At 43.9% G+C, this 25,942-nt stretch overlaps 1 protein-coding gene across 2 annotated transcripts in view; it reads right to left on the bottom strand.

The window, feature by feature from the left end:
- The window catches only part of lactb (lactamase, beta), a 66,443-nt gene that overhangs the window by 18,811 nt on the left and 21,690 nt on the right, over positions 1–25,942 (bottom strand). For both annotated transcript variants that reach the window (XM_068015251.1, XM_068015252.1), the window contains exons 2-5: positions 22,766–22,832; positions 18,562–18,752; positions 9,051–9,450; positions 5,076–5,241 (exon numbers count right to left, since the gene is read on the bottom strand). In XM_068015251.1, coding sequence (XP_067871352.1) covers positions 5,076–5,241; positions 9,051–9,450; positions 18,562–18,752; positions 22,766–22,832 — 824 coding nt within the window. The remainder of the gene's footprint in view (positions 1–5,075; positions 5,242–9,050; positions 9,451–18,561; positions 18,753–22,765; positions 22,833–25,942) is intronic.

Here is a 25,942-nt window from a genome sequence, read left to right as displayed (position 1 = left end):
AGAAGTGTGAGGTGATGCATTTGGGAGGACTAACAAGGCAAGGGAATATACAATGGATGGTAGGATCCTAGGAAGTACAGAAAGTCAGAGGGACCTTGGTGTACTTGTCCATAGATGACTGAAGGCAACAGCACAGGTAGATAAGGTGGGTGGAAGGCATATGGGATACTTGCCTTTATTAGCCGTGGCACAGAATATAAGAGCAGGAAGGTTAGGATGGAGCTGTATAAAACACTAGTTAGCCACAGCTGGAGTACTGTGTACAGTTCTGGTCGCCACACTATAGGAAGGATGTGATGGCACTGGAGTGTGTGCACAGAAGATTTACCAGGATGTTGCCTGGGCTGGAGTGTTTCAGCTATGAAGAGAGGCTGAAAAGGCTCGGGTTGTTTTCCTTGGAGCAGAGAAGGCTGAGGGGGGACATGATTGAGGTATACAAAATTATGAGGGGCATGATAGATTAGATAGGAAGAAACTGTTTCCCTTAGCGGAGGGTCACTAACCAGGGGGCAAAGATTTAAGGTAAAGGGCAGGAGATTTAGAGGGGATTTGAGGAAAACTTATTTCACCCAGAGGCTGGTTGGGATCTGGAACACACTGCCTGAAGAGGTGGTAGAGGCAAGAACCATCACATTTAAGAAGTATTTAGATGAGCACTTCAAATGTCATTACATACAAGGCAATGGGCCAAGTGCTGGAAAATGGGATGAGAATAGGTTGGTGCTTGATGGCTGGCGCTGACATGATGGGCCGAAGGGCCTGTTTCTGCACTGTATGACTCTATGACTTGATTGAAACATATAAGATCGTGAGGGGTCTTGACAGGGTGGATGTGGAAAGGATGTTTCCCCTTGTGGGAGAATCTAGAACTCGGAGTCAATGTTTAAAAATAAGGGGTCGCCCATTTAAGACGGAGATGAGGAGAAATTTTTTCTCTCAGAGGGTCGTGAGTCTTTGGAATTCGCTTCCTCAAAAGGTGATAGAAGCAGAGTCTTTGAATATTTTTAAGACAGAGGTAGATAGATTCTTGATAAGCAAGGGGATGGAAGGTTATCAGGGGTAGATGGAAATGTGGAGTAATCAGTTCAACCATGAACTTATTGAATGGCGGAGCAAGCTCGAGGGGCCGAGTGGCCTACTCCTGCTCTTAATTAGTATGTTCGTATAATTTTAAATCCTCTATAGGTCACACCTCAGCCCCTCTTTTCTGGAGAAAAGAGCCCCAGACTGTTGAATCTTCAATGATAGTTATTACACATTGTTGTCGAATGTGAATGGTCACCTTTGTGATGCAACTAATTGCAAATTACACAAGTGAAATGGTACCAAGATGTGACTGCTTGAACAACAGTGGTCTCTGGGCTATGACCTTGGATCTGCCCTTACCTCAGCCTCACCCCTATCACAACACCTACCATATCTTCATTATCTTTAGACTTGACTTGATTTATAGAAGCTTACAGCACCGAAGGAGGCCACTTGCTTCATCGTGCCTGAACTGGCTCTTTCAGAGAGCTCTCCAATTGGTCACAATCCACCGCACCCCCCCCCCACCCCCTGCCACTGTTGTTTCCCCATAGCCCTGAAAATGTTTTCCCTTCAAATATTTATCCAATTCCCTTTTACTATTGAATATGCTTCTACCTCCCTCTCGGCAGTGCATTCCAGATCAGAACAACTCTCTGCACAATGCTTTTTTCCCTCATGTCACCTCAGGTTCATTTGCCAATTACTTGGAAAAAGAGGAGGAAGGGGAAGAAAGTATTGGATAAAAAGATTAATAGGTAATGCATTGCCTGAGAGGGAGGTAGAAGCAGATTTAATAGTAGAAGGGAATAGTCTTATCGCAGAAAGGCAGAAAGAGAGATAGCTAGATGGACAATCAGAAACAGATAGGATCAAAAAACATTACAGCACAAAAGTAGCCAAATTGACTGCCATGTTTCGAACATTACAACATTCAAAAGTACCTCACTGGCTTTGGGAAGGCCTGAAGTCAGGAAAGGCATTATATAAATGCAAGTCTTTCTTTTCCCTTTTGTCTAATCAGTAATCACCACACTTCAAAGCAATTAATTGTCGAACATATTGTGGCATGTTTCCAATAAATGTGAGTTTCATTTGTTCTTCCCCATTTTGGCCATGGGGAGGTGAGGAAAGGCTTGCAAACTCACCTTTAACCATCTTACACTTGTTCAAATCTAGTCACGAGAAGGGAGATCCTGTTATAAGTTTTTTTTTGCACACAGCAGCAAGCCTAAAGAGCAGTCTTTCACACACTCTACGAGCAGTTTGCTCCTGTCTGACTGTATATAATGAGGTCTGATTAAGAACTGGGAAAGGGGCAAAGATGACAGATGTCTCCTCTCAGAGGAGGAAGTATTTGCAACAGAAACTCTCAGGAAATGCTTTGTCTCAAATAGCAACTTGCATTTCAAGTAAGATGTTAATTACAGTGAGTCCCTTCAGAGGCACATGTCGATAAGAATATCCTGATACCAGCTCGACTGAAAGAACAGCTGGCACAAACACAGATCCTTATCACACCCTCCCCAAGGTATTTCATTGCCAATTAATTACCATTGACGTGTACTTCACAAGAGTGACTACACTTCAAAAGTAATTCAGTGGTTGTGAAGCACTTCGGGATGTCCTGAGGTCATGAAAGGCCCTGTATAAATTCAAGTTTCCCTTTAGTCACTCTTGTTATGCAGGTAAGTAGTTTGCACACATCTCATAAACGGCTAAATGATCAGTTAACCTGCACTTTGACATTGCTGGCCGAGAGGAGGTGGTGGTGCGATGGGGATGGGGTGCGGTGGGGAGGGAGAAATGCTGGCCAGGACACTCTATAATATGTAGGGATACACAGAGAGAAGAAAAGTAAGTGATCTTTAATTTTACCTGCAACAATTGCGCTCTTCTATAAACTGCATTCCTGGAAATTCTTGTACAGAAGCTTTTTCCAACCTACCCAATTGACAGTGAACCAAATTATTCACTGCTGTGGGAAACTCTGATGGGAATGAATGGAAACAGATGGAAGATATTAACTTTGGGCCTATTTATATCCTGAAATGCAAGTTCAAGGGGACGTGGCTTCGGCAACTGCTTATCAACCAAACAACTCTCTTGAAATATCAGTCGAATTTTACATTGTCGCTACGTCAGAATAACTCTGTTTTATGCCATTGGCCCATTCTTAAGTCCTTGCTATTTACTGGGCTGGTGACCATGATAAATTTTCACTGTTTAGTCCTACGTGCTCCTGTCAAGGTCAGTGAAGAGCCCAAATGATACATGCACACAATTTGGCCCATGAGTTGTGAAACAATTCAGGATTTACAGAAAAGATAATACTTTCGGACGTGTTCTTGCTACCATTGAAGGGACTGACACGTTTTGGAAATTACCGTCTCCATATTGTTGTGGATCACGTTTCTCTGGGATATAGCCCAGTCCGATGAACTCATCCACATACCAATCTAATAGACCAGCCAAGAAAGGGTCGATGATGGAAAGACTGGCAACATAAGGCTACATGCACTTGTCAGGCCAAGGGGAAAAAAACTGGAAGATGGGGGATATTGCAGCTAAAAGTGCTCGCAGCCAGAAAAAGGTACAGTCCCACGTCCTCACACTCCAGCAGCTGAAGTGATGTCAGGGACTGGTGTGTGCAACTATCACCAGAGTCCAGTGTCTTCCCTTTTAGATGATGTCCTCAACCACAGCCATAACTAATATGAAGCCTAACTTACAGTAATCGTTGGAAAAGCTGGAGTGTGAGGACCATAACCTTGGCTAATCTTCACCTTTCAAGTATCAGCCTTGGCCCAGTTGGTAGCACTGTTTTACTCTGAGCCAGAAGGTTGTGGGTTCAAGCCACAGTCAACAGAGTTGGACAGAAAACCCAGGCTGACATTTCAGTGCAATACTGAGAGAGTGTTGCACTGCCTGAGGTACCCTCTTTTACACGAGACATTAAACTAAGGTTGCCTGTTTGGATTGACGCAAAGATCCCACGGTCCTATTCAAAGAAGAGCAGTGGAGTTTTCTCGGTTCCTTGGCCAATATTTATCCCCTCAATGAACATCACCACAGACAGATTAACTAGACGCTTCTCACATTGTTCTTTGTGGGATCTTGCTGTTGGTCAACAAAGCAACAATGACTGCCCTTCAAAAGTTCTGCATTAGCTGTGAAGCACTTCGGGACATCCCGAGGATGTGACGTGTGCTACAGAAATGTAAGTTCTTTTTTCTTTTCAGTATCTAGAAGCAATATTTGCTTGCAAAATAAAACACTCAGATACCAAGTTACTTCTCTGCACTTCACCGGCCCTCTGACTACTGAGTAAATGTAAGCCTCCAGGCTGAGAGTGCAGCCAATCACACCCAAGAACCCCATCAACTGCATAGAATGGTTGCTGTTTTAAAAAGAGGAAGACTTGCATTTATATAGTGTTTTTCATGACCACTGGACATCTCAAAGCGCTTTACAGCCAATGAAATATTTTTGAAGTGTAGTCACTGTTGAGATGTAGGAAATTTGTATCATTCTCTGATTACCTGTGGAAAATGGATGAATCCGTTAGCATCCCAGGACAGGAAAGTGCCACGCTAAGACAGATCAGTGAAAACATTCCCACCTGGTAGACTATTGCCCTTCATGGTATACCACTCAGCCCATCTTTCACTCAGAGAAACATACTGTTCCTCAGCTCAATCCAAAGGTCTCTGATTGGAACACATCGCTGGTTAACCCTCACATGCCAGTGCTACGATATTGTCTCTCATTCATGCCACCACTTCACCATCTTTTCGTCCTGAAAGTTTTAAACTCAAGTAACCTTTCTGGCTCCTTATTCCCTCTGCGGTTACTGCCTCACGTCACCACTGCTCAGTAGCCTGGCATACTCACTGGCCTCTCCCCTCCCCATGCTATTAAACAAGGAGTTACACTGCCCTCTCCAGAGGGGAAACAGGAGGCAGAAAGCAAATCATTGACAGTATGAAAATTATTTCAGTGTCGATTTAAGGACTGAGGAGATCACCACCTCCACTAGGGGACACTACCTTGCTCGGTTGTATATGATCGGCTCATATTCATCTGGCACAGTTCTGAGCATGTCAAGATCCCAGAACAGCTTCTTCATCAACTGTAAGAAATTCTGCTCAGAAGCCCTTTCCACCACAGCACTGAGAAGGGTCCAGGCGTGTGTAGAGTACAAGAACTGACTTCCTTTAAAACACAAGAGAGGAGAGTGGCCTTAGAATTTCTAGCAAAACAATCGGCAATTGAAGCAACATCAGCAGCCCCCAGAGATACTCCCAACACTTGTGAATTTGACAATCACACACTCTGTGCAATCAGCTGTCGTTTTCTATTGCAAAATTAGTCCAAATTACTAAATATTTACCTCTTACCCAGAGTCCCAACTATTTAACAGTCTAGTATGGAAAACAATGCAAACTTATCTATGTACAGTGGCTTACACACCTAACAACTTACATTTATATCCCTCCCCTAACTTAGAAAAACGTTCCAAGGCGCTTCACAGGAGTGCAATCAAACAAAATCTGACATTGAATCACATAAGGCAATATTAGGGAAGATGACCAAAACCTTGGTCAAAGAGGGAGTTTTTAAAGGAGCGTCTTAAAAGGAAGGAAGTGAGGTAGAGAGGCAGGGAGAATTCAAGAATTTAGCGCTCAGGCACAGCCACCAATGGCAGAGCGATTAAAATCAGGGATGCTCAAGAGGCTAGAATTGGAGGAGTGCAGATATCTGGGAGGGTTGTCGGGCTGGAGGTGATTACAGAGATAGGGAGGGTCGAGGCCATGGAGGGATTTGAAAACAAGGACATACAGGGGATTATAGACTGATTGGTTTCACAAGTCAATTTGTAACAATATTAAACAATATTTACCAAGGAAGAAGATGCAACCCAGGCAATGTTGAAAAAGGAGATAAGTCAGACACTAGAGAGCTTTAAAATTGATAAAGAGCAAGTATAGATCAGCTGTCTAAATGTAAAGTGGATAAAGCATCAGGGCTGGATGAGATGCATCCAAGGATACTGAGGGAAGTGAAGGTGGAAATCGCAGAGGCACTGGCCATTGTTTTTCAGTATTCCTTAGACACAGGGGTGGTGCCTGAGGACTGGGGAATTGCAAATGTAATTGTTCAAAAAAGGGTGTAAAGATAAGGCCAGAAACTACAGGCCAGTCAGTTTAACTTCAGTGGTGGGAAAACTTCTAGAAAAGATTATTCGGGACAAAATCAATAGTCTCATGGACAAATGCGAGTTAATTAAGGAAAGCCAGCATGGATTTCTTAAAGGAAAATCATGTTTAACTAACTTACTGGAGTTGTTTGAGGAGGTAACAGAGAGGGTTGATGAGGGCAATGCTGTTGATGTGGTATACATGGACTTTCAAACGGCATTTGATTCAGTGCCAGACTTGTAGCTCATGGAATAAAAGGGATGGTAGCAACATGGATACGAAATTGGCTGAGTGACAGGAAACAAAGAGTAGTGGTTAATGGATGTTTTTTGGGCTGGAAGAAGGTTTGTGTTGGGACCTTTGCTTTTCCTGATATATATTAATGACCTAGACCTTGGTGAACAGGGCACAATTTCAAAGATGGCAGATGATACAAAATTTGGAAGCATTGTGAACTGTGTGGAGGATAGTGTAGAACTTCAAAAGGTCATAAACAGGTTGGTGCAATGGGCAGACAGGTGGCAGATGAAGTTCAATGCAGAGAAACGTGAGGTGATTCATTTTGGTAGGAAGAACATGGAGAGAAAATATAAAATAAAGGGAACAATTCTAAACGGGGTGCAGGAGCAGAGGGACCTTGGTGTATACGTGCATAAGTCATTGAAGGTGGCAGGACAGGTTGAAAGAGCGGTTAATAAAGCATACAGTATCCTAGGCTTTATTAATAGAGGCATAGAGTACAAGGCCAAGGAAGTTATGTCGAACTTGTATAAGACATTAGTTTGGCCTCAGGTGGAGTATTGCGTCCAATTCTGGGCGCCGCACTTGAGGAAAGACATGAGGGCATTGGAGAGAGTACAGAAGGGATTCACGAGAATGGTTCCAGGGATGAGGAATTTCAGTCTGAAGATAGATTGGAGAAGTTAGGACTGTTTTCCTTGGAGAAGAGAAGGCCGAGAGGCGATTTGATAGAGGTATTCAAAATCATGAGGGGTCTGGACAGAGTAGATAGAGAAAAACTGTTCCCACTCGTGAAAGGATCGAGAACGAGAGGGCACAGATTAAAAATATTTGGTAAGAGAAGCAAAAGTGACATGAGGAAACACTTTTTCACGCAGCGAGTGGTTAAGGTCTGGAATGTGCTGCCTGAGAACGTGGTGGAGGCAGGTTCAATTGAAGCATTCAAAAAGGAATTAGACAGTTATATGAAAAGGAAGAATGTGCAGGGTTACAGGGAGAAGGTGGGGGAATGGAACTGAGGGAATTGCTCTTTCAGAGAGCAGGTGCAGACATGAATGGCCGAATGGCCTCCTTCTGCTCTGCAACAATTCTGTGAATCTGTAAAGTACATCAGAATCTCTCATTGAAATTCTAGTAAGCAGTCGCTGGTGACTCTTTAAAACATTGTTGACAGTTACAATGTTACTGTTCACCCTTTTCAATAAGAGCTCAGTGGTCACACAGAGTCGTGGGCTGCCCTGCAGATGTCCATAATTCCCCACACCGTCCTCAAGCACACATCTCATTTTATAAATAACTGGATCGAGAGTAGATCCAGGATATTGAACCTGGGTATCTTTAGAGACACCCTTTTTCCAGTCTTGGGACATGCATGACATCTACACTTTTGGCAGTATGCTATAAGGAGGCTCCCTGGATCGTTTTGTGATCAGTGCTAAGACAGCTTCGATCCCTGGTCTCTGCTGAGTGAGCTGATTTCAACCAGGGGCAGCAGTCGTGGCTCCAGCCATGGCTCAGTGGATAGCATTCTCGCTTAACTCAGAAGGTTGTGGGCACAAGTCCCACTCCAGAGACTTGAGCATGAATTTTAGGCTGATGCTCTCAGTGCGGTACTGAGGGAGTGCTGCACTGTTGGAGGTGCCGTCCTTGGATCAGATGTTAAGCCAAGGCTCTGTCTGCCCCCTCAGGTGGATATAAAAGATCCCAGGGAACTCTTTGAGGAGCATGACAGTTCTCCCTGATGTCTTGGCCAATATTTATCCCTTAACCGATATTATTAAAAAACAGATTATATGATCATTATCACATTGTTGTTTGTGGGAGCTTGCTGTGCGCAAACTGGCTGCCGTATTTCCTACATTACAACAGTGATCACACTTCAAAAGTATTGAATCGGCTGTAAAAGGCTTTAGGATGTCCTGAAGTCGTGAAAGGCGCTATATAAATGTAAGTCCTCCCTTCTTTTCCAATTAGTCCTGAGGAAGGAAGAAGGAAAAAGATATACCAGTCTGGGTTGCAGCTCCTGATCACCATCAAGTGACCCCTGATGGGTATAAGAACATAACTGCTCTCGGGTGTGATGCTCTCCACAGCTGAATAGCTTTCTCACACTCACTGTTTATGCTCACACATGACGAATGGCAACTTGGACAAGATACCACTCAGCTGCTGATGTCCACTGAACCATAATCCAAAGAGTCACCGCCTTCAGGAAAGGCTGGGGTGGGGAGGGTTGGGGGGAGTGGAGAAGAAGGAGGAGAAAGCGAGAATGAAGAAAGTAATAATGATGAGTGCCAGGGAATAACTTTAAGGCTGTAATTGTTCAACAGGAGGATCTACAGGGAAGGGAGATCACAGTAAGGTTATAAATCTGCTCCTATTCTCTGTTTCTGAGGCAAATCGGAACTTCTTGATCAGTGTCCAACCCTGCAATCCCACCCCAGTATTCTGTATTTTTTGCAGTAAACATTTTCAGGATGATATTAATGTACATTATTCCTTAGAACACTATTTTATTTAAAGCCTAGAATTCTGTTCTATAATCAGTATAAATCAAAAGCAGCTGTAATTTCTTTTTTTTACCAGGTTTGAACACCAAGGGATCATTCTGAAAGAGCTCCAGTGATTTCGAAACACTCTCAAACTTTTCCTTCAGGTAGTATTCTTCACACTCAAACTGTCTCTTGTTCTGGGGGGTTTTGTTGCTTTTCCCTGTGCCTTCAGAGTTGTCACTTTCTGATTTTGGGTGTTTGTCCTGTTTTCTTCTGTCATCCTCCCTTCCCAGTTCCACCCCCTCAGCTGCTGCTTTTTGTTTTGCTGTGGGTCTCTTGTCTTTACTGCTTTGACCAGAAGCTTTGGGCTCCACCTCCTCTTTAACGAGCCTCTTCTCTTTTTCCTTTTGCTCCTGTACCTTCTGAACATCTTTTTCATAATGCCGAATGCCACTCAGGTGAGAGATTAAGTGTCTTGTAGTGATCGTCACCTAGTGTAAGACATACAATGGTGCTGTTAGAAGGCAAATCCATTTTTCAAAAGTTTTTAAACCTTCTGTAATGTATTAACACATGCTGTTATCACATTTTTGTATCCATATGGTCCATTAAATTTCAACAACCACACTTTTAATGGAAATTGTCCATGTAAACTTGTCACACTGTAATTACACCTTCCAGCCTTTGGTAGCGCTATTGCACCTCAATTGTGTGTCTCCTGGCTCCTCAGCCCTGGTTGATCTTCCCCTCCTTGATCAATGGATATTGAGACTGACTGCAGAGATCCCCCTTCTGTCCTTGCAAGACAAGGGAGTCAAACCTTCAGGGACTACAGGGATGTTATTGACTGGATAAAGTCCCCAAACTAACAGGTTATCAACCAAACTAAAATCCTGCAGCTGGCTTTAGTAGTTTATTTGGCCTAGAAAAATGAGCTCAATTCGTTTTTTTTAATATATAACTTTGATGCTGACTTTGGCATCCATAGTTTCCATTTCCACCGATATCCTAAGCATACTTTAAACAATGAACATCACTCTGGCCTCGCACTGAAAAGTTATTGGAGGGGATGTGGCGGAGGAGTTAGACGACACTAACAAGGCAGTATTTATCGCCCAACACTTGTTGCCCTGAGGATGGTTAAGGCTGGAGGCAGGGGTAGGCCTGACTCGTTAAGGGCGACGGTTCATTAGTAATTGCTAAACAATCTGGCAGCTTTCGTGGTCATTTTCTGGTGTCAGCCCACAAATTCCCAAATTTATTAAATTCAGTCTCACCACTTGCCATGCTGGGTCTGGACCTCACGATCTCGGAGTTGCTAATCCAGGAATACAACAAACACTAATTTGCATTTATACAGCACCTTTAATGTAGTAAAACATCCCAAGGCGTTCATAGGAGCGTAATCAAACAGAATTTGACACCGAGGCACCTAAGGAGATACTAGGACAGGGGACTGAAAGTGTTGTCAAAGAGGTTTTAAGATGCCTCTTATAGGAGGAGATCGGGTGGAGAGGTTTAGGGAGGGAATTCCAGAATTTAGGGCCCTGGCAGCTGAAGGCACAGCCACCAATGGTGGAACGATTAAAATCAGGGATACTCAAGAGGCTGGAATTAGTGCAGCACAGGTATCTTGGGGGGTTGTGGGGCTGGAGGAGGTTACAGAGATAGGGACAGGGTGAGGCCATGGAGGAATTTGAAAACACTGATGAAAATTTTAAATTTGAAGTGTTCCCAGAGTGAGAACCAATGCAAGTGAGCACAGGGGTGAGGGGGACACGGGGCTTGGTGCGAATTAGGATATGGGCAGCAGAGTTTAGTTGAGCTGAAGTTTATAATCTGCATGGTGGGAGGCCAACCAGTAGAGTGTTCAGCAGTATGGTACTGTGGGAAGGAGCTGACCCTGATATCAGTCAGGATCACAGACTTTCCAACTGCGATCCTTGGATCCTAAGGGATCTTTGAAAAGTTTCAGATTTCTGTATTCTTGCCTGCATTGCCTGGCTTCCTAACGCGTTATCTCCGCTGCTGTCTTCCTGTGGGACGCTGACTCTGTATTTCCAAGGTTATAGAGGGGCTCCCTGGGGGTCATCGCTATTTTTAGCGTATCCTTGGGAACGTGCTTGCATTTGCAGGGAATTTCTAGAATGTGTCAATATTTGCAATGAATGCAAACAGGCCATTCAGCCCAGTCAATGCCTGTGCGTAGACTCCATACGAAGCTCCTCCCACTCTAATTACCTCCTCCCACCTGCCCCTGTATCCCTCTGTTTCCTATTCCCTCTAGCATGCATCAAGCCTCCTCTTCAATGTATCAATGTTATCTGCTTCAACCCCTCTGTGTGGCAGTGAGCTCCACAATCGCACCACTCTTTCTTTCTATGATCTGTTAGTGACTACTTTATATTTGTGCTCCCTTATTGTGGACTCGCCCGCAAGTGGAAACAGTTTCCCCACATTCACCCGATCAAATCTCTTCATTATTTTAAAAAACCTCCATCAGGACTCCAGATAGTTTTTTCCTTTCCACAGCCCATTCAGTCTCTCCTGGTACTTGCATCCTCTCAATTCTAGTAACATCCTTGTCAATATTTTCTGCGGTTTCCTCAGTGCTTCAATATCCCTTTTCTAAAATGGAGACCACAACTGCAGATAGTTCTCCAAGATTCCGTATAAATTTATTATTTCACTGCGTTTGCATTCGATTCCTCTCAAAAATGAACTCCTGTTGGTACTCTTTATGGCCTAATCCAGCTGCATTGCTACTGTTAACATTTACATATCTGTTCTCGCAGATCCCTTGGCTCCTCTATTCCATTTACTTATTACTCCTCCCAAAATTAACAATCTCCCACTTCACTATATTGAATTTAATTTGCTATTTATCCACCCACCTTGCAAGTCTGTTCATGAGTTCCTGTATTTTGGTGCAGTCCTTCACTTAATGAGCTATACCAGCGCACTCGACCCTACCCCCACCTCCAATTCATTTCCAAATATGGTGAACACCAGTGGTCCCAGAACAGATCCCTCCGGAATACCACTTCCCACTTTTTGCCAGTCCGAGAAATTTTCATTAACTCCTCTCTTTTCTGTTTGGCAGCCATCTTTCAATCCATTTTACTACCTGACCCCTGACTCCACACACCCTGACCTTTGCTTCAATCCACCAGTGTCAGCCTGGTGACTCATCTCCGAGTCAGACGGTATGGGTTCAATCCCCAATCCAGAGACTTAAACACGTAACCTAGGTTCGCACTTAAATGAACTGCCAAGAGAGAGTGCTACATTGTCAGAGGTGCATTCTTTTGAATGATATTGAGACTCTGTTCAGATGGATGAGTAAGATCCCTTGGCAATATTCTAAGAAGAACAAGGTAGCTCCCATGGTGCCCTAGCCAACACTTAGGTCCCAATCAATACAACCAGAAACTGACCATTTATCTCATTGTTTGTGGAATCTTGCTGTGTGCGAATTGGCTGTAAATTTTTCAACATTACAACATTGACTACTGTTCAAAAGTACTTCATTCGCTGCTAATTTGGTATATCCTAAGGCCACAAATTTGTGATATAAATGCAAGTTCTTCTGTCACAGATCTAGTAGGAGAATACGTTGGTCAGGACTGATCTGCTCATTACGGTTAAGTCTAAAGAAAGAGCCTTTCCCATTCTCAGCACATCACAAAGTGTTGCTACTGCTGTAATGTAGAGAAATCTAGACCATAAGGTTCAGTAAATGTGTGAGGGCTGCTCCACGTGGCAGCCTTGCCTACACCATCAACAGGAAGCAGATCAGGAGATGCCAGGAAGCAGCGTGAAATGGGTGGAATGACCTTTAACTCTGGGCTCACTTCCTACAGCATGACAGCAGTGCAGGATGCACCCATTTATCTGCTATTTAGCCACCAATTTGGACAATAGGAAAGTAATAATGAGCAGCTTCTTAAATTGCTATGTATGATGAAAACATTCCATTTAGGATTTACGTGATGCCGGATAAAACGATGGGAATAATTTCTTGACCGAAATGAAACTGGGATGTGATCTAGCTCTTGGTGAGTTATGAGTTGATTAGTTAACGGTCATTTTCAGGTTGGCAGGCTATAACTAGCGGGATGCCACAAGGATCACAGTTTGGGCCTCAGCAATTTACAATCTATATTAATGACTTAGATGAGGGGACCGAGTGTAAAGTATCTAAGTTTGCTGACAATACAAAATCAGGTGGGGATGTAAACTGTGAGGAGGACACAAAGTGGCTGCAAAGGGATATAGACAGATTGAGTGAGTGGGCAAAAATATAGCAGATGGGTATATTGTGGGGAAGTGTGGTTACCCACTTTGGTCGGAGAAATAGAGAAAGCAGAATATTTTGTAAATGGTGAGAGACTGGGAAATGTTGGCAGAGGGACCTGGGTATCCAGAAAGTTAACATGCAGGTATAGCGAGCAATTAGGAATGTTATACTCCAATCCCTTTTTAACAGAGTCTAAGAGTAAAGAAGTCTTACTACGATTATATAGAGCCTTGGTGAGACCACACCTGGATTATTGTGTACAGCTTTACTCTCCTTACCCAAGGACGGATATACTCGCCTTAGAGGGAATGTAATGAAGGTTCACTAGACTAAATCCTGGGAGGAGAGGATTGTCCTTTTAGGAGATATTAAGTAGACTGATTAAGATTATAGAGCCCTGAGATGCAGAGGGATCTGGGTGTCCTAATGCATCAATCGCAAAAGGTTAGTATGAAGGTACAGCAAGTGATTAGGAAACCTAATAGAATGTTATCGTTTATTGCAAGGGGAATTGAATACAAAAGTAGGGAGGTTATGCTTCAGTTATACAGGGCATTGGTGAGACCACATCTGGAGTACTCTGTACATTACTGGTCTCCTTATTTAAGGAAGGATGTGAATGGCTATAATTTGCCAGAATTCCTTTGATTCAGGAATGGTCCCGTCAGATTGGAAGTTGGCAAATGTTCCACCACTTTTCAAGAAAGGAGGTAGAGAGAAAACAGGGTACAACAGGCCAGTTAGCCTAACATCAGTCGTTGGGAAGATACTGGAAACTATCATTAAAGAAGTCTTAACATTGCACTTGGAAAAGCATAGTGTGATTAGAACAAGTCAGCATGGTTTTACTAAAAGGAGATCCTGTTTGACAAATTTATTACAGTTTTTTGAGGATGTAACTAGTAGGGTAGTTAAAGGGGAACCAGTAGATATAGTATACCTAGATTTGCAAAAGGCATTGGATAAAGTGCCACATAAAAGATTAATAGGCAAGATGGTATTAGGGGTAATATATTGGCATGGATAGAGGATTGGTTAAGACAGGAAGCAGAGAGTGAGCATAAATGGGGCATTTGCAAGTTGGCAGGAAGTGAAGAGTGGGGTGCTGCAAGGATCAGTGATGGGGCCTCAGCTATTTACACTCTATATTAATGACATGGATGAAGAGACAGAGAGTAATATATCTAAATTTGCTAATGATACAAAGTGTCACCGAACTATTTATTTTTTCCTCTGATTAAAACAGTGTGCCTTTAAGACTCTTTAAAAACAGAGAGAGAAGTTTTAGATTGCTAAGAACAGTGTGCCACAGCTGCACCTGCTACCTAGGCATCAGCAGGAGAGTGAGTCGGTCATATGGTGTAATGTTTCAATTTGACTGTGTGCAGGGACCAGCTAAAACCAGTTTTGAGAGACACCAGCGAAGTGTGCTTGCCTTGAAAGAAGAGAATTCTCTCAGCAGAAATTCTACAATGAGCCACAGGCTGTGTTAATTGCCTAAGGAGAAAAAACCTTTTGAAGGGAACATTCGTATTGCTGGAGGTCGCAACATTCCTTTTTCTTTACTTCCAATTTAAGTAGTCTTTGCTTCAAGATTGAACCTCTCTGACTGATTGTGTTTTCTGGAATTCACAGTAATGTTTTTACTGAAATCTACCAATTTTAAAATCCAAACATAGACCCGTTGTTATACCCCATGTTGAAACAACTGTTTGACGCCTGCTGCAGCCAAAGCACTTTGAATGCCTATCTATTGAAGGACTGTTTCACCAAATCTGCATGGAGACTTCGAGTGGCATATGATTATTTTTACACTAGGATACTTCACCCATCAGGAACGTAACCCACAAAGACTTATAACCCAGTAATTTATTTATTCTTAAGAAACAGCTAATTTTTAAAACTTTTTTTTTAAAAACCAGTTAACCGTTGATTTTTGAGTGCATGTGTGAATGGGGGAGTTAGGTTAAAATAAGAAGTTATAAGGTCTTTAGACATAGGTTTATCTTAATAGTGTTTAAGATTTAATTTTAATAAATAGTTAATTTGTTGTTGTCTAAAGATACCTGGTTTGATCTGTTTTATTCTGGGGGTAACTAGAGGGTTTAATTTGGCTGTTTTCTGATTGGGTGGGAAAACCTTAATAATATGCTGCAACCTGTGGAGTGATGGGACTGAATTGACAGTGCATTTCTCCTGCCTCGGTCGTAACATAAAGATAGGTGGAAAGGTAAGATGTTGGGAGGACACAGAGAGACTGCAAAGAGATATAGACAAGATGAAGTTGTTCACTTTGGTCATAAAAATAGAAAATCAGAATATTTTTTTTTAAAAGGTGGGAAACTGGTAAGTGTTGATGTTCAGAGAGACTTGGGGGTACTCATACAAGGAACGCACAAAGTTAACATGCAGGTGCAGCCATTAGGAAGGCAAATGGCATGTTGGCCTTTATTGCAAGGGGATTGGAGTATAGGAATAAAGAAGTCAAACTCAAATTGTACAGGCTTTGGTGAGACCGCACCTGAAATACTGTGTGCCGTTTTGGTCTCCACATTTAAGAAAGGATATACTTACACTGGAGGCAGTGCAGTGAAGATTTACTAAATTGGTCCCTGGGATGAGGGGATTGTCCTATGATGAGAGGCTGAATAAATTGGGCCTATATTCTCTGGAGTTTAGAAGAATGACAGATGATCTAATTGGGACATACAGGATTCTGAAAGGGCTTGATAGAGTAGAAGCTGAGAGATTGTTTCTGCTGGTTGGGGAATCTACAACGCGGGGACACAGTCTCAGGATAAGGGGCTGATCATTCAGGACTGAGATGAGGAGAAATTACTTCACCCAAAGGGTTGTGAGTTTTTGGAATTCTCTACCCCAGAGGGTTGTGGATGCTCCATCATTGAATACATTTCAGGCTGAGATAGATAGATTTTTGGTCTTGCAGTGAATTTAGGGATACGGGGAGTGGGCAGGAAAGTGGAGTTGAAGCCCAAGATCAGCCATGATCGTATTGAATGCAGAGCAGGCTCGATGGGCCTTATGGTCTACTTCTGCTCCTATTTCTTGTGTTCTTGTAAATGCATTGGAAGCAGTTCAGAGAAGGTTTACTAGACTAATACCTAGAATGGGTGGGTTGTCTTATGAAGAAAGGTTGGACAGGCTAGGCTTGTATCCGCTGGAGTTTAGAAGAGTAAGAGGCGACTTGATTGAAACATATAAGATTCTGAGGGGTCTTGACAGGGTGGATGTAAAAAAGGTGTTTCCTCTTGTGGTAGAATCTAGAACCAGGGGTCACTCTTTAAAAATAAAGGGTCGCCCATTTGAGAAAGAGATAAGGAGAAATTTTTTTCTCTCAGAGGGTTGTGAATCTTTAGAATTCTCTTCCCCAAAAGGCGGTGGAAGCAGAGTCTTTGAATATTTTTAAGGCAGAGGTAGACAGATTCTTGATAAGTAAGGGGGTTAAAGGTTATCAGGGGTAGGCAGGAATGTGGAGTTGAGGTTACAATCAGATCAGCCATGATCTTGTTGAATGGCGGAGCAGGCTTGAGGGGTCAAGTGGCCTACTCCTGCTCCTAATTGGTATGTTCCTATATTCGTATAGCCTAGGTCTACATTCCCTAGTGTTTAGAAGAATGAGTGGTGATCTATTTGAAACATATAAACTTCTTAAGGAGCTTGACAGGGTAGGTGCTGGGAGGATGTTTCCCCTGGCTGGAGAGTCTAAAACTAGAAGTCATAGTCTCAGAATAAGGGGTTGGCCATTTCGGACTAAGATGAGGACATACTTCTTCACTCAAAGGGTTGTAAATCTTTGGAATTCTCTACCCCAGGCATTGAATATAATAAAGAGAGAAGTCAACAGATTTTGGATACTAAGTGAACTAAGGGGTAGAGGGTAGTGAGGGAAGGTAGAGTTGAGGGAGAAGATCAGCCAAGATCCTGTTAAAAGGGCCGAATGGCCTACTCCAGCTCCTATTTCTCATGGTTTTATGAGTTCTAAGAGTTGGTGCTGTCAAGAATGCCAAATCAACAATGCTGGTCTACAAAGAGGGCTTGCAGTTCACCAAACTCTGAACCAAAACTGACACTCTGACTACCCACATAAGCAGCTTAAGCTTGCATTTTCAAAAAAATGACCACCGATAAAATAAAACATAAACAAAAATGACTGACGAATGCAGCACAAAACACAACACAAACTCGAACAGAAATAGGTTTTGTATCAATGTCAACAAAAGCAGGAGATGGCATTATCCCAGAATGTGACAGACATACAGGACAGGAATAACCGACTTCATCGAACACAAACAATGTCTACTCCATCCTGGAAGTTCTGTTAGTGACTGTCCTAATTGAAATATCCATCATTAGGGATTGGAGATCCTGATTTAACATTCGTTGGGGGTGATTTCGATGCCTCTACTGTCCTGTTTACATGTTAAAACAAAACGTGACAGCTTAACCAAACTAGTGCAACATAGTTCATGGTGCTGACGGTAGCGGAGTGGTAATGTCACTGGGCTAGTAATCCAGAGGCCTGGGCTAATACCCTGCAGACATGGGTTCAAATCCCACCATGGCAGCTGGTGGACTTTAAATTCAATTAATTAATTTAAAAAAGTTTGGAATTAAAAGCGAGTCTCAGTAATGGTGCCATAAAACTGTCATCGATTGTTGTAAAAACTCATCTGGTTCACTGATGTCTTTGAGGGAAGGAAATCTGCCGTCCTTACCTGGTCTGGCCTACTTGTGATTTCAGACCCACATCAATGTGGTTGACTTTTAACTGCCCTCTGAAATGGCCGAGCAAGCCAATCAGATGTCAAGGGCAATTAAGATCGGCAACAAATGCTGGCCTTGCCAGTGACGCCCACATCCCATGAAAGAATTAAAAAAAACTCACCAGCAAGGTTCAGCCCCCTTCCAATTTGCGGGCAGACCTCGATCCTGGCAGTCACAGTCGGAGACCACTTCAACATTTAAGAACAAGTTAGATTGTTGGTTGAAGGAAAGAGAGATAATGGGACATAAGAACAGGGCAGGTACAAGGGATTAGGACTGCTGTTCATATGAAGGATAAACACCAACATGGGCCGGTTGGACCAAATGGCCAGTTTCCGTGAGGTAATTCTGTCCTGCTTTAAGTTTGAATTGATTGACTTCACTCCTGAATGACACTGCACAGTGCATCAACATGAAACCGAAATCCCTTCAAATCAACACAACATAACTGGTCAACAACTGTCAAACATGAAAACATATGCTGAGGCTTTCAAAAGATATTGTAAAACGTTCTCACTTTTTCTCCTTCGTACTCTTTTACTGGAAATTCCGGCACATATTTCTGGACAGGGGCATCGAAATCCAGCTTTCCATCTTCCCACAGCTTGGCTATGGCAGTCATAGTAAGGGGTTTGCTGATGCTGGCGATGCGCATGACTGTCTCCGGATGACACAAAACCCGGTTCTCCACATCTGCATATCCCAGCCCTGAAAGCAAGTCAGAAAGACAAGTGAAAGCTTGTTCAGGAATACTGCAGAACAAACACCTGGACATCATTCAGGTCTGGACTGGCAAGTGGCAAGTAACATTCATGCTACTCAAGTGCCAGGCTATGATCATTTCCAACAAGAGAGAATCTAACCATTTCCCCTTGACATTCAATAGCATTACCATCGCTAAATCCCCCACCATCAACATCCTGACTAGAAGCTTAACTAGACTAGCCACATTAATACTGTAGCTACAAGAGCAGGTCAGAGGCTGGGAATGCTGCAGCGAGTAATTCATCTCCTGACTCCTCAATGCCTGTCCAACATCTACAAGGCACAAAACAGGAGTGTGATGGAATACTCTCCACTTGCCTGGATGGGTGCAGCTTCAACAACACTCAAAAAGCTTGACACCATCCAGTACAAAGCAACCAGCTTGACTGGCACCCCATCTCTCCACCACCGAAGCACAGTGGCAGCAGTGTGTACCATCTACAAGATGCACTGCAGCAATTCACCAAGGCTCCTTCGACAGCACCATCCAAACTTGCAACCTCTACCACCTAGAAGAACAAGGGCAGCAGATGCATGGGAACACCACCACCTGCAAGTTCTCCTCCAAGCCACACACCATCCTGACTAGGAACTATATCGCCGTTCCTTCACTGTCGCTGGGTCAAAATCCTGGAACTCTCTCCCTAACAGCACCGTGGGTGTACCCACACCCCAAGGACTGCAGCAGTTCAAGAAGGCCACCACCTTCTCAAGGGAAATTAGGGATGGACAATAAATGCTGCCTTTGTCTGCGATGCTCACATCTCATGAATGAATAAATTAAAAAAATTGTAAGCATTTCCTGTTAAGGTGTGGTTTTATTAATAAAACCTGAAAACAGAGAACCTTATTTGTGAATAGCAATGAATAGATTTATAGATAACTTTGCTGGGTAAAGTCACCTGTCCAGAAAGAACATATTTATCTTTTTTTAAAATTCTTTCACAGGATGTGATAGATGCAAGACAGAGAGACAGTTAGCGCTCATTGGAAGCAATTCTTTGAAGATTTCCTCAATCGCGACTCAGACCATGATGTGAGTGCCCTCAACCACATTCCACAGCATGCTACCCACCATGACATCAGCACAATCCCAGCCCGACACGAGATTGAACAGGCTGAAAAACAATAAGGCCACCGGTGTAGACGGAATTCCCACCAAAATTCTAAAATACAGTGGAGAGGCACTCTTGACACAAATATATGGTCTCATTTCCCTCATCTGGAAGGAGGAAAGCATGCCAGGGTATCACCGAGACACCTTAATTGTGACCATCTTCAATAAAGGTGATAAAACTGACTGTGGTAACTACAAAGGGTATCCCTGCTGTCCGCCACAGGGAAGGTCATCGCAAGAGTCCTTCTCAACTGCCTCCTCCCAGTGGCTGAAGAGCTCCTACTGGAATCACAATGTGGATTCTGTCCATCAACAGGCAGAGTGGATATGATCTTCACAGCAAGACAACTTCAAGAAAATGTAGGGAGCAGCAGCAACCTTTATACATGGCATTCTCTAACCTGACAAAGGCCTGCGACTCCACCAACCGGGAGGAATTTGGCTGCCCGGAGAAATTCGTCACCATCCTCCGCCTGCTGCATGACAACATGCAAGCTGTAATCCTTACAACGGATCTGCCACTGACCCAATCCCAATGCAAACTGGGGTCAAGCAAGGCTGTGCCTTCGCACCAACCCTCTTCTCCAGCTTCCTCGCTGCAACACTCTAGCTCATCTCCTTGAAGCTCCCTGCCGGATTAGATCGACTCTACAGGACGAGTGGAAACTATTTAACCTATGATGCTTCCAGTCCGGAACCAAGGCCACTCCAACCTCTGTCGTCAAGCTGCAGTACGCTGAAGACACTTGCAGAGGCGCACAGAGGCCAAGCTTCAAACCCTCCTTGATGCATTCACGAAGGCGTATGAAAGAATGGGCCTTAAGCTTAACATTTGGAAGACAAAGGTCCTCAACCAGCCTGCTTCCACAGTGCAACACTGCCCCCCCCACCCCCGCCACCCCACGACTATAAAGATCCATGGAAAACCACTGGACAATGTGGATCACTTCCTTCTCTCCTTCTCTCAGCAAGGGCAGACATCACCAATGAAACACAGCACCGCCTCCAGTGTGCCAGCGCAGCCTTCGGTCGTCTGAGGAACAATGTTTGACGACAAAGACCTCAAACCTGGCACCAAGCTCATGGTGTACAGGGCCGCAGTGTTACCTGCCCTCCTGTATGTGTCAGAAACAATGGTCACTGTACAGCAGACATCTCAAAGTCCTGGAGAGATATTACCAGCGGTGCCTCGCAAAGATCCTGCAGGCGTTCAAATATCAGTGTCCTCTCTCAGGCCAACAGCCCCAGTATTGAGACACTGGTCATGACTAATCAGTTACGCTGGGTGAGCCACATCGTCCGCATGCCTGACACAAGATTCCCAAAACAAGCTTCTACTCCGAGCTCCGTCACGGCAAGAGGTTAGCAGGAGGGCAGAGGAAACGCTACGAGGATGTCCTTAAAGCCCCCCTGAAAAAATGACATCTCCACTGATTCATGGGAATCTCTCACCCGAGACCACCCAAAATGGAGAAGCATCCACGAAGGTGCCAGCCAGTCCGAACAACGTCGACATGCCCAGGCAGCGACCAAGTGTAAAACAGCGGAAGGAGCGTTCGGAAATTCCAGCATCCCATTCAGTTGCCTCATCAAACACCACCTGCCCCACTTGTGGCAGAGTGTGTGGATCCAGAATTGGACTATTCAGTCACCTAAGGACCCACAACCCTGGAGTGGAAGAAAGTCATCCTCGTTCCCGAGGGACTGCCTAAGAAGTAAGAAGGTTGTACGCCCACAGTGCTGTTAGGGAGTGAGTTCCAGGATTTTGACCCAGAGTCAGTGAAGGAGCTATAAAGCTGCATTTAAATATGAGTTAACCAAATTATTCTCAATCCCTATCTACATGCATCTGTAAATATTGACTGATATAGGAGGAAAGAACTTGTATTCATATAGATTGAAGGACAAAGGCAGCAGGCGCTTGGGATTACCACCACCTCCAAGTTACACACCATCCTGACTTGGAACTATATCATCCTGGGGGAGGTGGTGGTGCAGTGGTTATGTCAATGGACCAGTAATCCAGACACCTAAGCTAATGATCTGGGGATATGGGTGCGAATCCCACCACAGCAGATGGTGAAATTTGAATCCAATTCATAAATCTGGAATTAAAAGTTAGGCTGATGATCGATTGTTGTAAAAACCCATCTGCTTCACTAACGTCCTTTAGGAAATCTGCTGTCTGCTGTCCTTACCCGGTCTGGCCCACATGTGACTCCAGACCCACAGCAATGTGGCTGACTCTTAAATGCCTTCAGTGGGCAGTTAAGAATGGGCAATAAATGCTGGCTTAGCCAGCGACGCCCACATCCCATGAACAAATAAAAAAAATTCAATCACTGTTGCTGAGCCAAAATCCTGGAACTCCCTCTCTAACAGCACTGTGTCAGTCTGCCCTCTCAGGCTGACATAAAGGATTGCATGACACTATTTGAAGAGCAGGGGAATTTTCTCGAGTATCCCAGCTCATGTTCATCCCTCAACCAATACAAACGAAAACAAGTTAACTGCTCGTTTATTTCTTTGCTGTTTATAGGTGAGGAAATTGGCTGCTGCATCTCCCCATATTATATGAGGTACTTTGGGTGTGAAAAGCACGATATAAATGCAAATTCTTTCTTTAATAAAGGAATCCAAGTAGCATTATAAAATTGATAATGATGAACCTAATTACGTTGCCAAATTAATATGGAAGCACAATATCAGTACTGTAGTTTCTTTAGTTTTTTGGTGTGCCATATTCTGTTCATAATTCACAAGGACGCTTGCCCCTTCACTGAAAACATCTGACTGTGACTGTCACACATGTAATTATCAATCAGTAGGAAAAACAAACCTTCAAACCAAACTCCCTTTCCGTTCACAGCAACACCAACGACTATCCCAGGGGCACCCACTTCATCCTACAGGAAAAAAAACACAATTAACTATTATTGAGAAAATGCCCAGCTTGGTCAGTGGCTATAAATAGAACCACTGTTAATCAATTACTAAGAAAGATCAAAGTTCATTTCATCAATGAGACCCATCCCCCAGGTACCACCCATAAATGAATAATTCAGATTTGAAGTTGTTTTTAAACTGTGAGTCCCAAAAACGTATCATCCTCAGAGCAAGATGTCTGGAATGGCATCATGAGAAAAGCCACTTGGTGATGAACCAAGTTATACAGGACATGAAGTCCTAAGCTCAATGTGACCCAAGCCAAACCTCTCATCTGGGGAATCAATTGGGTGTCAGTCTGGTCCCACGGTAGCACTTTCTCCTCTCAGTCAATAAGTCAGGTGTTCAAGCCTTACTCCAGAGACTTGAGCATGCAGTCTAGACCAGGGGTGTCCAACCATTTCGCGTGAGGGGCCACATTACAATTTTTGTCCTACATAGGGGGTTGGTGAGCAAATTTCAGAAAGAAAAAGGTATTAGAAAATTATTTTACTATTAATCAAAACAGTAAAAAATGTGCATTTTTGTGAACGAGCTTTATATGAGGAGACTAATTTATTCACTTACTTTCTCGTCACTATGTTAAACACTGATTTAGTGAGATATCTGGCATTGTTTTTGCTTGCAGAAGTAGACAATGTCTGCCCGCACGCTTCATGTAGCACAACTTTCCGGACAGATATCCAGCTGTCAGGAGTGATCTTGATTGCTCCCTCTCCCCTTCTCTCTCTCTCTTTATCTCGGTCTCTGTCTGTCTGCCTCTGTGTGCGTCTGTCTCTCTGTCTGTGTGTACGTGTGATTCTCTCTGTCTCCCTGTGTCTCTGTCTGTCACTCTGTGTGTCTTTGTCGCTCTCTCTGTGACTCTCTCTCTCCTTCTGTGACCTCCCACCTCCCCTTTCTGTGTACCCCCTCCAACCTGCTTCCGGCGCCAAGTTACCCCAGCACCCTACTCCCGGTTACCCCAGTACCCTGCTCCCAAGGTCCGGTTACCCAGGCACCCTGCTCCCAGGGCCTGGGGCCCAGGCCAGTCCATGCGCAGGCAGAGCTAGTGCTGGGCCTGGGGCCCAAGCTCAAGGGAATAGAGTTTGGGCAGGAAGCGCCGGCAGACAGGTAGCTCAGCCCAGCTGATGCCATCTTAACAAAGGAGCCAGAACATAACTACTGAAGAGTGTTCACCATCCTAGTAAAGGAGGACCTGTGCAGTGAGGCATCACCGCCATGTCGGTAAAGGAGCTGCAGCTGTTGGCAGTCACAGAAAGTTTTGGCGGCCCGGAAGAAACAAATGGCAGATTTCCAGAGGAAATTTTTCATCCATGGCGGGCTGGATGGTAACCTTTGGCAGGTCGATTTCTGGCCCGCGGGCCAAATGGTCTTGGCTCACACTTCAGTGTAGTATTGAGGGAAGGCTGTACTTTTGGAGGTGCTGTCTTTTGGACGAGATGTTAAACCGAGGCTCCATGGGCTTGTTCAGGAACACAGGAACAACCAAGCTTGTTCTGCCACTCAGTTAGATCCTGGCTGATCTGTACTTCAACTTCATTTACCTGCCTTTGCTCCATATTTCTTGATTTACTTACACAAAATCTATTGATCATGGTCTTGCTACCTGATTTCACTCTGGGAATAGAGGGATACGGTCCCCGGAAGTGCAGAAGGTTTTAGTTTAGGCAGGCATCAAGATCGGCGCAGGCTTGGAGGGCCGGATGGCCTGTTCCTGTGCTGTACTGTTCTTTGTTCGTTCTTGAAATGGCCTCGCTCTAATTTTAAGATTGTTATCTTGTTCTGGATTTGCTCACCAGCGTTTGCAAACATTCAACAATGATGGCACCTCAAAGTATTTTGTTGGCTGTGAAGCATTTCAGGATATCTCAAGGATTTGAAGGATCTTTCTTTACTACTGCTATCAGCATTACTGGGCTATAGATGGCAAAGTCAGCTAGGATTTCCATTTTGATTGCTATGATATCAGCTTGGCTCTTCCCCAAGTCATAAAGTTGTCAGTTCAAACAACGCTCCAGAGCTTAAGCACAGAAACTAGGGTAAGTTACCACTATAGTTCCTCTGGGATCTATTTTGGCCCCTTTCTCTTTCTCACTTACATGCTGCCACTTGTCAACATCATCCACACACACATAGCCAACTTGGACATCTCCATCGCCTTTCTGCATTCCCTGCACTGCCTCGGAGTATTAGACTTCTTGTCTAACATCCAGTCTTGGATGAGGTGCCGTTTTCCCCAGCTCAACTTTGGGAAACTCAAATCCATCTTCTCTAGTCCGTACCACAACCTTCATACCTTTGCCACCTATTGCGATCCCCTCCTCGGCCACTATCTCAGCCTGAACCAAACTGTCTGCAATCTCAGCATCTCAACTGACTCCGAGCTGAGCTTCCGATTCCATAATGTATTCTTCACAAGAACCAGCAACTTTTAGGCCCCACCTGCTGGAATTCCCTTCCTACTCCCACTCTCCCCCATTCCTCGCCACCTTTAAAACCTTCCTTAAAACCCACCTATTTGACTTAAGCTTTGGTCATCTCTTAGTATCTTTCTTTGGTTGAGCATTCATTTTTTGATTACATCTCTGAAGTGTTTCTGGACATTTTTCTACATTAATTGCAAGTCGTTGAGGTCTCATTTCTGGTTTGAGAGTACGGGATTCTTGCGTTATTGTGTAGTTATATACAGTTCAGTCACTAGTTTTTGCCAGGCACTAGTTTTGCCAGCCACCTTAAATCCAAAAAGTTGGACATCCTTAATCTCATAATCTCAGCAACAACCAAGTCAGCAGACGCCAAACCTGGCCCAATCGAGAAACCTTGTTCAGTGGATTGAATATCAGTGGAAAACTTTTAGCAAGTCCAGAAATAAGGAAGAAAACCTGTACAATATAGGAAGGTGTACATTCTCAATTTCAGTGCAAGAAAGTGGAAAGATGTCAGGTATTGGCAAAGCTTCAGTCTGCTGTGACATCTGGCTGGACAATGTTTTGCAGGAGCAGTGGCGTTAGAACCAACTCAATCATGAGAATATTCTTATAATTAAGATTATACCAAGGCATTGAAAAAG

This window comes from Heterodontus francisci, chromosome 35 (assembly GCF_036365525.1).
Source record: "Heterodontus francisci isolate sHetFra1 chromosome 35, sHetFra1.hap1, whole genome shotgun sequence".
Lineage (NCBI taxonomy): Eukaryota > Metazoa > Chordata > Chondrichthyes > Heterodontiformes > Heterodontidae > Heterodontus > Heterodontus francisci.
This window is presented reverse-complemented; position numbering and strand designations above follow the sequence as displayed.